At 62.4% G+C, this 16,290-nt stretch overlaps 3 protein-coding genes across 15 annotated transcripts in view; 2 read left to right on the top strand and 1 right to left on the bottom strand.

Moving 5' to 3' along the window:
• STRADA (STE20 related adaptor alpha) overlaps positions 1–8,164 on the top strand; it is a 30,957-nt gene extending 22,793 nt beyond the window's left edge. For all 11 annotated transcript variants that reach the window (XM_055131253.1, XM_055131252.1, XM_055131257.1 and 8 more), the window contains 7 exons: positions 733–841; positions 928–1,051; positions 3,502–3,673; positions 3,913–4,017; positions 6,741–6,982; positions 7,106–7,148; positions 7,402–8,164. In XM_055131253.1, coding sequence (XP_054987228.1) covers positions 733–841; positions 928–1,051; positions 3,502–3,673; positions 3,913–4,017; positions 6,741–6,982; positions 7,106–7,148; positions 7,402–7,554 — 948 coding nt within the window. In that variant the 3' untranslated portion in view covers positions 7,555–8,164. The remainder of the gene's footprint in view (positions 1–732; positions 842–927; positions 1,052–3,501; positions 3,674–3,912; positions 4,018–6,740; positions 6,983–7,105; positions 7,149–7,401) is intronic.
• A 1,223-nt stretch (positions 8,165–9,387) lies between these two features.
• LIMD2 (LIM domain containing 2) lies at positions 9,388–11,964 on the top strand. Of its 2 annotated transcripts, none has more exons than XM_055131262.1 (5): positions 9,388–9,548; positions 10,422–10,514; positions 10,738–10,782; positions 10,856–10,995; positions 11,103–11,964. In XM_055131262.1, exons 2-5 carry the CDS (start codon positions 10,473–10,475, stop codon positions 11,260–11,262), a joined length of 387 nt encoding a protein of 128 aa, XP_054987237.1. In that variant the 5' UTR covers positions 9,388–9,548; positions 10,422–10,472; the 3' UTR covers positions 11,263–11,964. The 2 variants fall into 2 exon arrangements, with proteins under 2 accessions (XP_054987237.1, XP_004618025.1); XM_004617968.2 differs by lacking the exon at positions 9,388–9,548 and adding an exon at positions 9,807–9,965.
• Positions 11,965–12,978: 1,014 nt separating this feature from the next.
• MAP3K3 (mitogen-activated protein kinase kinase kinase 3) overlaps positions 12,979–16,290 on the bottom strand; it is a 77,377-nt gene continuing 74,065 nt past the window's right edge. For both annotated transcript variants that reach the window (XM_055131249.1, XM_055131250.1), the window contains one exon: positions 12,979–15,578. In XM_055131249.1, the coding sequence (XP_054987224.1) occupies positions 15,350–15,578 (229 nt within the window). In that variant the 3' untranslated portion in view covers positions 12,979–15,349. The remainder of the gene's footprint in view (positions 15,579–16,290) is intronic.

Genomic DNA, 16,290 nt, shown 5'->3' with positions numbered 1-16,290 from the left:
TCAACCCGGGCCTCATCCATGCCAGGTACTCGAGTGCTTTGCCTCCAGGCCACCTTCCGAGGCCCTCTGTGGTTCTTCTGTCCGTTTTTTCTTTCCCACTTCCTCTGTCTGCCCACGTTTCCCCTTTGTGTATCTGCTCCTGAGCGAGGACGCCGAGTCTCTAGTGGCGGGAGAAACGCCCGTGCGTGGTTACTGGTTGCCACGCTTTCTTTAACCCTTTCTCGTTCCTGTTGGCGCTTTTCCCTTCTTCCGGGGACAGCTGTGCTGTGGCCCCTGAAACTGAACTGGGCCTGGCTCTTGCCAGTCCTCTCTGCAGTTTGTTTCAGTTTGTTTTCTTGGTCCCCAGGGCTAGAGCTTGTCAGCAGTTACCCTGTTTTGTGTGTGGGGGGGAGGGAGATCATTTCTTTTGTTTATTTGTTTCGGTTTGATTTTTGAGTCACACCCAGCGGTGCTCAGGGCTTATGCCCAACTCTGCACTCAGAAGTTACTCCTGAGGGTGCTTGGGGGACCCATCAGGGATGGCAGGAGGGGAGAGGGGAGCCAGCCAAGCACAGGCTGGCGCCCTCCCCACCGTGCCAGGGCTCCGGCCCCCCGGGGGGTTGTTTCTTGAGGCGCTGTGGGATTTGCTGGTGGCCGGGCACAGGCTCCCCATTGGCGGTGACGGCTCCCCGGTTGTCCCGGCTGCCACGTGCGTGTGGAGCCCTTTGACCCTGACTCCAGCATCGCTTTCAGGGGGAGCTGCATGTCTCCAAGCTCTTCAGTCACCCCAACATCCTCCCGTACCGTGCCACCTTCATCTCCGACAACGAGCTGTGGGTGGTGACCTCATTTGTGGCCTACGGTGAGTGGGGGGGGGGCAAGCACTCGGCATGCCCTTGCCCTGCCTGCCTGCCTGCCTGCCTGCCTCCTCACCATCCTGTCCTTCAGGTTCTGCCAAGGATCTCATCTGCTCGCACTTCATGGACGGCATGAGTGAGCTGGCCATCGCCTACATCCTGCAGGGGACGCTCAAGGCCCTAGACTACATCCACCACATGGGCTACGTGCACAGGTGCCGTCCCGGGCCCGCCCCAGCCCGGCTCTGTCTGGGGGACCTGCAGAGAATGGCAACGGGAGGAACCAAGACTCCACCCCAGCGGGCCACGCGTTCATCCTTCCGACTTTCTCCATCCAGAGCAAGCAGTGTGGTCCTGACACGGACCACTAGCCTTGCCGCACCCCTTTCTTCCTTGAGGCCTGTGGAGTGGGGTCTGTACCCCAGAGTCGGCCCGAGGCTGGGGGACAAGACAGACAGGGAGGGGCTTTTGACGGAGCCTCACGGTCAGGAGGACACGGGGGAGTCACCGCAGGCTCTACTCAGAGCCGGCCCGTCCTGGGGGTGGGCGGCCTCAGGCCACTGGTGCAGACGCAGCCCTGTAGAAGGGATCGGGTGTCGCTGAGCCATAGGAACTGTCCGAGTGTTCTGGAAACACCAGGCAGGGTGCTGGAGCCACCCCACAGCAGGCAGGCCATTTGCCTTGCAAGCAGCTCAGGTTCCATCTCCGGTACCTCGTAGGGCCCCGTGAGCCTGCAGGAGTAATTCTCAAGTTCAGAGCCAGGTCTAACGCCTGAGTACTGCTGGGTGTGGCCCCCAAACAAACAAAAAATACCAGATACAAGGCAGAAAATGGATGGGTTTTACTACGATTAATATAGAGATGTAAATATAGAGGAGCTGGAGTGATAGCACAGCGGATAGGGCGTTTGCCTTGCACGCGGCCAACCCGGGTTCAATTCCCAGCATCCCATATGGTCCCCTGAGCACCACCAGGAGTAATTCCTGAGTGCATGAGCCAGGAGTAACCCCTGTACATCGCCGGATGTGACCCAAAAAGCAAAAAAATATATACAGATATATAAAATCACATGTAAATATATAATTATAGATATGTTAAGATTATGTCAAGACAAAGGATTTTTCTTCAACAAAGGACTGCAGCAAATTAAGCACTGGATGACAGCAGGGGTGAGATTAGCTTTGTTCAAACTACAGAGGAGATGAGATCAAGGAGATCCTGTGAATCTCCAAGAAAAGAAACATTGAAGCAGTAGAAGGGAGCAGGAGAGAAGGCGTTTAGAGAAGGGAAGTACAAGACACTGGCAGGCTTGTGCGAACCATATCAAGTGTGATAGTCAGAAAAGCGTATTGAGCTAGGATGTCACGAGAGGGCCAGATAAAGAGCACAGTGGGCTGAGCACAGGATGAGCCCAGGTCCGATATCTGGCACTGTAAGATCCCTAAGCATCACCAAGGGTGACCCCTGAGGTGTGGCACTCCCTCCCTCCCAAGACAAAAGAATTGGATGTCTCAGGGGGCTGTGCCTGGCTATGATCTGCTGGGATTCCTGTCTGCGTGCGAAGGGGGGCTCCTCAGCTGTAGCTCGGGGTCTCTCCAGCCCAGGACCCGCTATGCTGCCTCAGGGTGTGCCCCAAAGACACCATGGCACAGGCCCATGGGGACAAGTGTGTGAATGTCATAGTTCACGTCAGTGGTGGTTAGTCAGCGTTCCTAGCGGGATCCATGAGTAAGGGTTAGAGCCACCCCGGGGTCCAGGGGCCACTGAGACGCACACGGGGTGGTATGGGGGGAGGGCTCCACCACAGCTGCTCCAGCAGCTCCGTCGCTGCCTGGGATGAATATGGATAAGCAGGATCCAGAGCACGGCTTCCCGGACATGCTTGCGTACAAGACAGTGGCACGCTTCACCTCAAGGGAAAAGGATAGAGTGACAGTGGGTGGCAGGGGAAGCAGTGGTGTGCGAGCATAAACGAGAACAAAGCAGAACGAGGTGGGGGGCACACCAAGCAGTGCTTAGGACTTCCTCCAGGCTCTGTGCTCAGGGATCACATCTGGAGGGGCTCGGGACAATATGTGGTACTGGGGATCGAACCCGGGTTGGCCATATGCAAGGCAAGTGCCTAACCTGCCCAGTTGTCACTCCAGCTCCTTGGAGTTTTGTTTTGCTTTTTGGGTCACACCCGACAATGCTCAGGGGTTACTCCCGGCTCTGCACTCAGGAATTACTCCTGGCGGTGCTTGGAGGACCCTGTGGGATGCCAGGGATGGAACCCGGTTGGTCACGTGCAAGATAAATGTTCCCACCTCCCTGACAAAGTTGTTTTTTTGTTTTTTTTTTCTATTTGGGTCACACCCAGCGATGCACAGGAATTACTCCTGGCGTTGCTTGGGGGACCATATGGGATGCTGGGAATCGAACCCCGGTCAGCCACATGCAAGGCAAATGCCCTACCATCTGTGCTATCGCTCCAGCCCCAAAGTTTTTAATTCGACACCTGAGCCAGGCCCTACCTGTCTTCTTGGTGGGTGTTTGCGAGTTTCCTAGCTCTGTCCATGTAGCGGGTACACGCACATCGAAGTACATAGACCCTGCCGGGGGGTGAGAGGGACTGGCTCTGGCATGTGAGGACTCTGCCCCGTGACAGCCCCTGCCCCCACCCCAGGAGCGTCAAAGCCAGCCATATCCTGATCTCCGAGGACGGGAAGGTCTACCTCTCCGGCTTACGCAGCAACCTCAGCATGATCAGCCACGGGCAGCGCCAGAAGGTGGTGCATGATTTTCCCAAGTACAGTATCAAGGTCCTGCCCTGGCTCAGCCCGGAAGTCCTGCAGCAGGTCAGTTTCTGGGGGCCCACGGAGCTGCCCACGCCGTCCAGGGCTCGGAGGGTGGGGGACGGGGCTCTTGCGGGCAGATGGTGAAGGACCCGCTGTCCCCAATGGCTGGCTGCAGTGGCAGTGGCCGTCGTGACAGAGACCCCATAGCCCCGACTCAGGAAGGCGTCCTTCTCCCCGCCACGGTCTCTGCGCAGGGCAGCGGACAGAGCGTGATCTCTGCCGTTCTCCTTCTGATTTAGAATCTGCAGGGTTACGATGCCAAGTCCGACATCTACAGCGTGGGCATCACAGCATGCGAGCTGGCCAACGGCCACGTCCCCTTTAAGGACATGCCCCCCACCCAGGTAAGCCCGCGCCACAAACGTCCGTTGCCACAAGTGTCCGTTCATTCGCCTTCTCCAGGGCGCTGAGGCGAGGGCGAGGCTTTTCCTTCAGGGATCCCCTGCGGCGCTTGGGTGCCATCGTGGTCTGATGTCACAGCTCCCTTCTCTGTGCCGGTTGCAGGAGGTGGTGGGGGCCCCCTCGCTGCGGACCCGTGTGGGCTGTCGAGCTCGCCGGCTGCAGTATTGAAGGTCTCGCCTTGCTGTGTCCTCCCGCCCCCCCAGAGTCCCCGAGCCTGCTCCTAATGTCGTGTGCTCAGCTTTCTCAGGTTCTGCGCTGCCACTGTCTGGCTCAGCCCTCTGGGTGTCTCTGACCTGCAGCCTCTCTCTGTGCCTGTACAGGTGCCCACGTGCCTGGCGCCACAATCCCAGGGAAGAAGGCCTTAACTAGCAAGTGGCCTGGGGTCATTAGGCTCAGGATTCACTGGGTCCCAGCTACCAGGAACCGAGCCTAGAACTTGGGAGGGAGTGGGAACAGGGGCTCAGACCCGGGGTGAACCTCTCCCTACACTGTCACAGTCCTGGACTTGAGGAAGCGACTCCAGGCAGACTTCTTAGAGGAGGCGGCATGAGGCTTGCAGGTAAATAGGAGCCATGAGAAGGAAAGGAACGGGAATGGGACTTTGGGCCAGAGACAGAAATAATGCAAGACCAGAGTCCAGAGGGCTGGAGCGATAGCACAGCGGTAAGACGTTCACCTTTCATGCAGCTAACCCGGGTTTTGATTCCTCCGCCCCTCTTGGAGAGCCCAGCAAGCTACTGAGAGTATCTCGCCCCCACAGCAGAGCCTGGCAAGCTACCCGTGGAGTATTCAACATGCCAAAAACAGTAACAAACAAGTCTCACAATGGAGATGGTACTGGTGCCCACTCGAGCAAATCGATGAGCAACAGGATGACAGTGACAGAGTCCACTCACTAGTGAGTGAGGCCAGGGTAGGATAGTGCTGTGGTCAGGGTTCATCGTCCCTGACCAGTTCAGTCCCGGGCATCGGCAGGTGTCACCCTCGAGGCCTGGCCTCCAGCAGCACCTCGGCTGCTGGGACCCCACCCTCGACTCTTGCATTGAACCATTGATTGAGAAGCGCCAGTGGCATCCCTGGTGGATCTCCTGCTTGGGAACAGACCAGGAAGGCCGCACGATGGTCAGCGGGGAAGGCACTTCTTGCATACAGACAACCTGGGTTCAATGCCCATCACCCCAGAGGGGCCCCTGAGCCAGGAATAAGCCCGAGCACTGGGGAGGGGGTCCTGAAACCAAACAAACCAGCCCAGAAAAGGACCAGGATCGGGGAGAGTGGTTGGGAAAGGCTGATCCAGCCACGAGTGGGTCCTTCCCGGGGATCAGGGGCTGCAGCAGGCCCACGAAGGCCACTCTAGCCGAGGGTTCAGGCTGGGAAAGGCCAGGTGGCCATGGACGTCTAGGAGTGGAATCTAGGGACCGGGAGTAAAAATCGAACTGAAGGGATGGAAAGACGCCCACAGGACAGCACAAGGTGACTTGGAGGTGAATGGGAGGGTCAGCTGGACCCCCGGTGCCAGCACTAGAACCCTCGGAGATGACGGAAATGTCCAGATCCGCCCTGTTCAACACGGTAGCCACTGGCTGCCTGCGGCTCGTGAGCACTTAAAGTATGTATGGCCAGTGGGGGACCAGAGAGACAGCGCGAAGGGTAGGAGCATGTGCTGAACCCCCGGCCACGCCTCCCTCCCCCCAGCACTGCCAGGGACCCCTGAGCACCACTGGGTAAGGTCCTGAAACAGAGAAAAACACCTGAAATAATATGCTCGGTGCAATGTGGAACTGAATTTTGAACCTAATTTTAGTTCATTTTGATGGAAACAGGCCTGGGGGGGGCTAGTGGCTGCCGCCTGGGTGCAGCTCTGGGAACCTCCAGGGTGGACATCTGGCCCAGGACGTCCGTGCGGATTCCCCAGGGTGGGACTGTGGCAGCAAGTGGGGTCTGAGGGCTGTTCCCCCCACCGGAAAGTGACTGGTGCCGGAGCCTCTCCTCGCACCCCAGGGAAAGGGGCTCCCTTATCTAGTCACTATGAAATGACTGATGGGTTTCGGGCATGCAGTTGGGCTTCAGGTCACACCACCACTCGCTTCACCACTGTCCGCTTCCCTCCACCAGTGCCCCCTCACCCCCCAGTGTGCCTCCCTCCCACCAGTCTGCCGCCAGGGGCGTTTCCTCCTTCCCCTCCTCCCTTCTCCCCCCTCAAGTTTCTGCACTGGGGTTTACAGCGCTGTTGCCAGTAGGGTTTCGTACACGACACCCCTTAATACCTTTCAGCGCCCCTTCCTCCTCCCGGTTGGACACTTTCCTGCTTCCCCCACCACATAGGCTGCCCCGTCCCTGTCCTGTCCCCGAGCCCCCTCAGGTGACCTGCTTCCTACTGAAGACCAGTTCTCGTGTTCTTGGTCTCCGCTGTCTCTGGGCATTATTCGTTACTCCGTTTCTTACACCCCGCGTACGAGAGATCACTCGGTGTCCAGCTCTCTCCCCCTACCTTCACTCAGCGTGAGGCTCTGGGGCTCGGAGGGGGGCTTCTGTCCGAGGGGGCGGCCGCTGAGCCAGAGCGCCCACTTGGGCATCCTCCACACCTTTTGCCCCCAAGTCATGCGGGCAGGGGGCCGGGGAGGGTCCCGGGGCCATCAGCGGCGGTGGTGCCGGCCCTTTGCAGATGCTGCTGGAGAAGCTGAACGGCACGGTGCCCTGCCTGCTGGACACCAGCACCATCCCCGCCGAGGAGCTGACCATGAGCACCTCGCGCTCCGCCGCCAACTCGGCCCTCAGCGACAGCCTGGCCACCAGCACCCCCCGGACCTCCAACGGCGACTCGCCGTCCCACCCCTATCACCGCACCTTCTCCCCACACTTCCACCATTTCGTGGAGCAGTGCCTTCAGCGCGACCCCGACGTGAGGTGTGGGCGGGGTGGCTGGGGTTGGGGGGCGGGGGTTGCACTGGCACCGAGGTGAGCTTCGCGAGGCGGGTTTCTGGGAACGGGGTGCAGGGCTGACGGGCTCGCTCTCCTCCTCCTCCCCAGACCGAGTGCCAGCAGCCTCCTGAACCATTCTTTCTTCAAGCAGGTATGCGCACACATCCCTTCTTTCGGGTGGGGGAACCTGGTTCTAACCTCCCCCCCCCCCCCAAGCCCCCATTAGCTTTGGGGTCGGGGCCCTCTTCCCGCAGAGCAGTGTTGGGGAAGCCCCTGGGGGCTTTGCTCCTTACGCGCTCGGACCCCAGCTCTGTCCGTCACGTCCTGGGCTCCGGTTCCTGCCTCTGGGGGACCCTGAGCGGCAGCCCCCCCCCACCCCCAGCCAACCCTCTTTTCTCCCCCAGATCAAGCGACGCGCCTCCGAGGCCCTGCCCGAGCTCCTCCGTCCCGTCACCCCCATCACCAGCTTCGAGGGCAGCCGGTGCCAGGACCACGGCAGCATCTTCGGCCTGGTGGCCAACCTGGAGGACCTGGAGCTGGGCGACTGGGAGTTCTGAGCCTCGGAGGCCCCCGCACCTGCCCAGCCCGGCCGGGACTCCCCCAGGGCTGCGCCCCACCCCCACCCCACCAACCCTGCTGGGCGCCCAGAGCCAGGAGGAGGAACTTCGGGGAGAGACTTTCATTGATCGAGGCTTCGAGACTCCGGGGAGTTCCAGTTCCCAGACCTCCCGAGAGCCTGGGAGGCTGACACCCCCGAACGGGGACTGGGGGTGCCTTGCAGAGGGAGAGCTGCTCTTCTGGCCCTGCCTGCCCCCTCTCCCAGCCCCAGCCCCCTTGTCCCTCTGCGCAGCCCCCCAGACCCGGGGGTCCCCCAGGAAGCTGCCCCCCCCCACCCCCATCACCGGGCCCGGCTGCTTTTCCCTCAAGCACCAGGCTGAGACCCGAGACCGGGACCGCCCGTCCTCACCCCCTCCCCCACACTCCTATCCCACTTGGGCCCTGATCCCCTCTGCACTCCAGACTGTCCCATGTGGCTGGCTCCCCCCTGCAGGAGCCTCCGGCGCCCCGCCTGCCGCCGGTGCTCTCTCTGCAGGCCTCGCCGGAGGGCTTCAGTCTCAAGCCGTGTTGTTTCATTGCCAGAACAAATGAAAATTTTCAGAGAAGCCATTTGGAACGTGATTTTATTGTGAGTTGGTCACCGGCTCCTGAGCCCTACCTGGGGTTCTGCAAGGGTGTTCCTCCCGCCCCATGCTGGTGGCGGCTGAGCAGTGACCCCTGTCATTCGGTGGTCTCTGAAAAACCCAAGAGATTTGTCACTGGGTACATTCTGGAGTTAATTTTAGCCTCAAACTCAAAAAGACCAGAAAAGTCTGAGGGCTGGAGCCCAGTTCCTCCACAGAGCACTCCCGGGTCACCCAGAGCCGGGCAGCTGCCCCCATCTGGCAGGGACCCCACGCAGGTGGTGGTTTCAGAGTATGAGGGGCAGAGTCTCTGCTGGGAGGAAATGCAGCGAACAGGCGACTTGAGAATCGGAGCTGCCCTTGGCCTCGCACCTGGAGGCCAGTGAGCAGACTGGGAAGGGAGGGGTCGTCACTGTCCCCTCTCCGTGCTCCTGCTGGTGCTCCCTCTGCCAGCCTGCAGGGCCAAGGTGCCTCTAGAAGGCTCAGGGAAGGGTCCTCCTCCGCCTCAAACTGCTGCACGCCTCCTCCCTGCCTGCCCCTTCAGGAGCTGTCTCTGGCTTTGAAGAAGCCGTGCAAAAGGGGGCGGGAAGGCGGGGAGGCTGGGAAGGTCCTGTCACATTTCTTTCCAATCCCGCCCCGCCCCTTGCCCTGCTCACTTTTTTTCCCTTAAAACCCTCATGTTCCCTTTTCTTCACACCCGTTTCACCTCACCCTCATGTTCCCTTTTCTTCACACCCGTTTCACCTCACCCTCAGGGGCCCCGCTGCAGGGGACGCCCTGAACTTGCACCCGCAGCGCGCACCTGTGCTCTGTCCCCACCCGAGCCCGCCCCGGGCCTGCAGCGGCCTGCAGGGGTGCAGAGACACGGGCGGCGCTGCGGGGGGCCGGGGGTGGGCGGGGACACGTGGGGGGCGACAGCCTGCCGTCTGTTCTGTTCCCTGGCGGTGTGTGGGCGCCCGGCTCCTATTCCTGCCGCGTGTGGGAACAAGCTATGTTTAGGGCTGCGCTTCGTGAGCAGAGCCCGGGACGCCCGCACCCCGCGCCCCCCGACAAGTTAGGGCGCTCCTGGCATGAGGCCTCTGTCCCTGCAGGGAGTGCCCCCGATTCTGACCACGGTGCCCTCGGTGGCCAGGGGTGACCGGCTGCAAAGCCCCGCCCCAGCTTGCCCGGGGCCGGCGGCCTCGGGGGGCTCAGACGCGCTGCCAGAAGCCGGGTCCTTCGGGGTCGCAGAAGGCGCTGGCGGGGGTCAACCCTGGGGCTGCGGGCCTCGGGGTGCGTGGGCGACAAGCCTCGCGCCGGGACCTGTCCTCTTCCTGGACTACGGACGCCCGCGCGCCGCTTGCGGGGCCCGCGCCTTCGAGGACTAACGGGTAAACTGAGGCCGCGGAAGGCCCAGGCGTCCCGGTTAGCCTCTGGGGAGGCCTCCCCCCACACAACACACACTCGGGCCCAGGCTCGGTGCGGGGCCTCGAAGCGCGAGGCAGGGACCGCGGGGTCGGCCCGGGGGACAGACAAAGGCGGGGGGCCGCGGCGCGAGACAAAGCGCCGAGGGGGCGGTGCCGGGCGCGTGGAGCCAATGGGCGGGCGCGGGCCGGTCCGGGGGCGGGGCTGGGCGTGCGGGGCCAATGGGCGGGCGCGGGCCGGTCCGGGGGCGGTGCCACGATAAGGCGGTGGCGGCGGCGCGGCGCGGAGACTCCAGGCGGCGGCCGCTTCTCGCATCCGCGCCCTCCTCGCACCCGAGCGCCCCCCGAGAGCGACCCCCGCCCCCAGGCCCAGGCCCAGGCCCGGTGAGACCCGCGGGCGGCCGGGAGGAGGGGCCCGCAGGAGTGCCGAGCTGGGGGGCTGCGGGGCGCCGCCCGCGAGGTCCCAACGCCTAACGCCGTCGCCCGTCGCTCCCGCGCCCCTGGGCCAGAGCCGGGCCGCGGGGGGTCCCAGCGAAGCGAGCCAGGGTCGGGGGCCCGCGGGTCCTCGTCGCGACGGCGGCGCGCGGCCCCCTCCGCAGCGGCTGCTGCGGACGCTAAGCTCAGGGCCCCCTCGGGGACCCCCGCCCCTTGGGGCGCAGCTTGGGGTGGGCCGAGAGAACGGGGAGGTGGGTGAGGGGCGGAAGTGGCAAGATCAAGAGCAACAGGAAATGACTTAGGGAAAGTCCCAACCGCAGCCCCCAGCCCCAGCTCGTAAACACCCCCACCCCCACCCTGCACGCCGAGCGGGCCGGGCGCCTCCCGACTGACTTCCCTTTGCAGAACCTAGCGGGTGCCGCGTCTTCCCGGGGTCTCCATCACCGCTCGAGGGCCATGTTCCAGGCTGCAGGAGCCGCCCAGGCGACCCCTTCTCATGTAGGTGACGGGCCGGGTGGGAGGGGCCGCCCCCCCCTTCCCCCGCAGGTGTCTGGGCCTGGGGGCGGGGGGGGGGGGGGGAGGGGGAGCCGTGCGTGCTGTTGACAAAGGGCAGCGACGTGGCCTGTCTGTCACCTTTGCTCTCTGGCATGGGGGCTGGTGGCAGCAGAGGCCTTGGGCATTTTGCACCGCGGGGCAGACTCTTAGCCACCCTCTTCCGCAGGAAACCAAAGGGAGTGGCGGGGGCAGCACTGTCCAGCGGTCCAAGGTAGGGGCTCGTGGCCGGGCTCGGGGGGTGCACGGGTCCCGCAGGCCCGGGCTGAGCGTCTCCCCCCACACAGTCCTTCAGCCTCCGCGCCCAGGTGAAGGAGACCTGCGCCGCCTGCCAGAAGACCGTGTACCCCATGGAGCGGCTGGTGGCCGACAAGCTCATCTTCCACAACTCCTGCTTCTGCTGCAAGCACTGTCGCACCAAGCTGAGGTGTGCCCCATTCTGCCGTCCTGCCCCTCCCCGCCCTGCCCCCCCACCCTTGGTCCCCTCCTGCCCTGCCCTGCCCTGCGCTGCACACAGCTCTTCTGCTTCTGCAGCCTGGGCAGCTACGCAGCCCTGCACGGAGAATTCTACTGCAAACCCCACTTCCAGCAGCTGTTTAAGAGCAAAGGCAACTATGACGAGGGCTTTGGCCGGAAGCAGCACAAGGAGCTCTGGGCTCACAAGGAGGTGGACCCTGGCACCAAGACAACCTGAGACCCCTCTGGCCTCCCTCATGAGAGGGCCTGGAGGGGGGGGCGGTGGGAAGGGCCGGGGGAGAGGTTGGAGCTGGGCGCGGGTGGGGGGCAGGGAGGGAAGGGGACCACGTGGCCATCGTGCTCAGGAAGGAGTGGGGGCAGTGCTGGCCGACTCCCTCCCTGCGGTGGGTGGGTCTGGGAACCGGGGTTGTGGGTTTGCTCACCCTGCACTTCCTGCCTTTTAGCCCACCCCGCCTCAGCCCGTGGCCTCCCCCGAGAGGCCCACAGCTGAGTCCCTTTCTAGGTGCCTTTTCTCCAGCAAGGAGTCCGCATGCCCCCCTCAGGGTCCCAGCTCCCTCACTGCCCCCGTCCCCCAGGGCCCTCTGCGGCCCCACGGCTCCCATCTACCTCTGCCCTTAGCCTGCTCCTGAGCCATGGAGACTGGAGGAAGTAGAGCCAGTGCCCAGCGGGAGTGGGGGGCAGCTGGACCGGACCACCTGCTGCCCCCTCCGCGCCAGCCTAGGCGGCAGGGCGACTTGGGGACCATCTCGCACCTCCGGAGTAAGCAGCAAGTAGGGGCGGATGCTGAAGCACCGCCTGAGCCCACAGAGACTGGCGGGGCTGGTGGCAGCCATGCTGTGCGCCCTCTTCTCCCTCGTTTCTGCCAATTCTGACTGTTGTGATAAAACCCTGTTTTAAAACATGTTTGAACATATCCGGACTCTGTGGCCTGATGTGTGTGTGACAAGGGCGGGGGGGCTGTGCAGATTCCCCCTCGGGGAATGTGGGAGCACGGAGGTCCTCTCAGGCAGATTGACCGTGATGGAAGTGGGGCTGGCACCGGGTCGCAGCAGTGCTGATCAGGCTGAGAAAGTCACGGTGCCCCGCTGCCAGCCAGGTCTCCATGATGCCGGACCCAGCGGTTGCATGAGATAGGTCTGGCCTCGGCCCTGAGCTGAGTACGACCGCACCCCCCACTCTCTGCTCAGGTGGGTTTGCACATGGGGTGACACTCAGCTCACGGCCCAGTGGCTGCAGCAGGTCTGCCACACACCGACCTAGGTCTCCAGCCACTTTTTAGTCCTTGTCCCCGCTTCCTAAGGGGGGAGGGCAGCTGTGATCACAAGCTGCTGCTAACAGCTTGTGGGCTCCGGTTCCACCCCCACCCCTCCCCGGGGATACAGGAATATGTATCTGGGTTACCTTGGCCGGGAGCCAGCTGTACCATGTTTCCAAACTGCCTGTGGGCTCGGGAGCTGGAGAAAACTTCTGAGGCCTCCCCACAAAACCCTTGGAAGCTCTTAGGCCCGGGGTGGGGGGGCAGGGTAGGGGGCAGGCCTGTCAGCATCTGCACTGGAGCCCTAAGGGGCCGCGGGGCCCCCCCTGCTCAGGGCTGAGTAACCCTGGCGGGTAGACGGGGAGAAATGGTGGCTCCCCCTAGAGGTGCCTAATTCCTGTCCTGCAGGAGGGTATGCCAGGAAGGGGACCCTTTCATCCTGCCTGATACCGTGGGGGCTCTGCATCCCTCCAAATCGCGGCCCTCAGCAGAGCTTCTGGGAATGGAGCAGGTTGGGGGCCAGGGGGCAGTTCTAAGCCAGCAGTGGCACTGGCCAGGTCAGCCCAGAGCTCCACCCTCTTGGAATTTTTGTCAAGTTCCCCTTTGAGGGGCCCGAGCTTGCTGTCAGGCAATGCACCTGGCCCTCCCCACCAACCAGAAGCACGGCCACAGGACCCCTCAGGTATAAATGATCCCTTTTATTGTAAGTAATGCACAACACTGGCCTGGCTTTGCACTGCAAGCCCTCGGTCAAGATATAGTCAAATAACTATGGCTGCAGGTTCTTCTGCATTATCCACAATTCAGACACAGACAGAGCTGGGGAGGGTGGGGGGTGGGGGTCGGAACAGGATGGCGGTGAAATGCGGACTGTCCCCAGCGCCTGGCTCGTGGGGGTTGGCTAAGGCCAACACAGCCCACAGAAAATGGCAACACGGCCCTTCCATAACAAGCCGGGGCTGCTAGGAGACAGCCCTTTAGAATCTTTGGGCCCATCCTGCGCCCACAACTTTTCATCTGGATTATTAAAAAAAAAAACAATAAATTAAAATTAAGCAACAGCTTGGTCCTGAGGATGCTGAGCCTGCATGTCCACAGTTTTTGGCACACACACAAAAATCAACAGGGTCTTCTGTTTCGCTTCTTGTTTTTGGAGTGTAGTTGGTTGGCTAGCATCACCCACTTGAAAAACATGTCATGTTCCCTGTGAGGTAAGACCCGGAGGGGTGGGCTCTGTGAGAGGCTGAACCTGGGGCACAGAGTCGTCTCGTCAGCGCTGGCACCTCTAGGGGCCTGGGGGTGGGGGTGTGGGCCCAAGGAGGGTGCTGCCGCCACCAGGAGCCACCGCCTGACAGCTCTGGTCAAGATCAGGGTCCATTCCCAGCCTGGCAAGGGCCCAGGCCAGGCTGAGGTGGTGGCAGGAGCCTGCGCTCGCTGTCTTCCGGGGGCATGACGGGGGGCCGGGGCTGCAGAGGGAGGGGCCTGAGCCCAGCTGGCAGCAGGCAACACGCGTTTATGCAAAACCAGCTGCTTTCATTTTCTCTTCTCTCTGGAGGCGTCCATCACCTGTAACAGTCTAGAACTGATATTTATAAAACCATCAAATATGATCTGAGATATAAATTAACAAGTACAAGGCCTCACATGACATGATGTGAAAAGGCTAAAAACAGCGATAGAAACTACATTCATAAAAGTGCATCGTCAACAGACAACGAAGGCTTTGGCTTGTTCTGGTGCCCATGGGGAGGTGGGCATGGCTGGCAATGAGCTGCCTGGCGCTGATCCCCAGCTCCCGGGGAGATGCCCGTCCTTGGGCACTGGCTTTAACGACAACTCCCAAGGTCGCTGGGTGCCGAGAGGAGAGCTCTAGCAATAGGCACATTTCAGAGGGGAGGGGCCGGAAGAGAGGACCAGCGCCCAGGCTGAGGTAAATAAGGCCGACTCGAAGCTGCTTGGAGATTCTGGCTCCCAGCCCTGCTGCCGCTCGTCTCCCGGGAAGGAGCGAGGCAGGAAAAGGCTGGGGCCTCGTGGGGATGGGCAAGGCAGCCAGGGAGGAGCAGAGCTGGCGGGTTTGGACAGAGTTGGTGCATCCTCTGAGCGACCCGTTCCACCAGGTGAGGAGGGCTCGGGCCCAGCTGGCGACAACTCTTAGACACCTAATACAACCCCTCCTGGCTATCTCGAATGGCCTTCTCAGGGCACCAGCTGGGTCGGACACACAACCCCCCGCCCCGCCCCTCGCCCCCCCACCCCTGTGCTGTCTGTCCGTCTGCTCCGGGGGAACAGAGGCCACTGCCTTCAGCTCTTGCCAACCCACCGAGCCCACAGGGCACACTAAGTCTCCAGTTTAGAAACTTGAGTACAGCATAAGAGTGACTCCAACTTGTAAAACAGACAATTGCATTGACAAAACTGGGTGTCCCCCTCCGCCGGGGGGGGGCAGATCCACATCTTAGGCCCCTGGGTGTGGGGCGGGGTCACCAGGGCAGGCAGGACGGGTGCCCCCCTCCCTGAATAAGGCAGGATGACGTTCGCTTCACTTCTCTTTGGTAAAAGACAGGAACTGGCAAAGCTGGCCTCGGGGCTCCAGGGAGAGCACGGCCCGGCCTCTGCCGCCCGCCGGCTGCTGGCAGCTGGGTCCGACTTCCGGTTTGGGTGGGCTCGGCCAGCCCCAAGGTGACCTGGTGGTCTCCAGACACGGAGAGGAGAATCCTGGGAACACTATTCAGACCTCCTGCGGTCCCGGGCCTCCAGAGCCTGTGGGCTTGGGTGCGGAGGACGAGCGTCGGGCACAGCCTCAGGGAGCCCAGGCGCCCCGCACGCTGCTCTGAGCCCCGACCCCGCCGCCGCTGCGCGGAGCTCAGGGCATGGAGGCTCCTGGGTCTGGCAGGCTGGGGGCGCCCAGTCTGGGAGGCGACAGCAGAAGGGCCCCAGACCCACGCCGGCTGGACTGCAGCCCCGTGGTCCACAGCCCTGCCTGGGAGAAGCAGCAATTGGCCGAGCCCGCAGCAGCCCCTCGCCCGGGCAGCACGGCGGCCTCCAGAGCTCAGAACACGAGCTGTGCAAAGTGGTGTGTGAGCAGCTCCTCGGCCGAAGGTCTCTGGCGGGCCTCCACAAAGATGCGCCGCAGGAAGTCCCGGCCGTGCTCGGAGATGTGAGAGGGCAGCTGAGGGTTGGTGGGCTGGGTGGCGATCTTGAAGATGGCGGCCATGGCTTCATACTCTGCCCAGGGCGGCTTCTCCGTCAGCATCTCCACCACGGTGCAGCCCAGACTCCTGTGGGGAGAGCACCTTAGCCCCCGCCGGCCCGGGGAAGGAGGGGCCCTCCCCAGCACACAAGGAGGGACACCCCCGCAGAGGGACCGCAGGTTGCTCTGACGCCACGGAGCACAAAAGGGCCCCTGAGGACCGTCGCAGTTTCCCGTCACCGCTGACACTGAGGACTGCAAACTTCACGGGGCCAGAACGACACAACGTACGACAGGTCTGCGCTAAAGTCAAGTTGCCGGCGGGGACGGTCCCTGGTGGAGGCTCTGGGGGATTCGAGAATCTGCCTCCTGGTCCCCATAGGCTCTGCCCATCGCTGCCATCAGCATGTCTACTCTGCCCCACCCACTGTCCGCTCTGATCTGCCGCCCCTCCTGGGAGCCCTCGAGGTGGCTCTGGGCCCCCTGGAAAATCCACAGTAATGTCCCCCAGCAAGAATCCTTCAATTCATCCCTTCTGCACGAGGAAGCAGGCAGAGAGCTTCGTGCCGTGGCCCGGGGCCGTGACTCAGCCCGGCACAATCGTGTTCTGGGTGGGGAGAGATGCCCTCCAGTCCTGGGCCTTTCTGAGAAGGCCTGGAGTGATAGCACAGCGGGTAGGGCGTTTGCCTTGCACGCGGCCGACCAGTGTTCGATTCCCAGCATCCCACATGGTCCCCTGAGCACCGGGAGTTATTCCTGAGTGTAGAGCCAGGAGTTAATCCCTGTGCATCGCCAGGTGT

The sequence above is a fragment of the Sorex araneus genome, chromosome 3 (assembly GCF_027595985.1).
Source record: "Sorex araneus isolate mSorAra2 chromosome 3, mSorAra2.pri, whole genome shotgun sequence".
In the NCBI taxonomy this organism is placed as follows: domain Eukaryota; kingdom Metazoa; phylum Chordata; class Mammalia; order Eulipotyphla; family Soricidae; genus Sorex; species Sorex araneus.
This window is presented reverse-complemented; position numbering and strand designations above follow the sequence as displayed.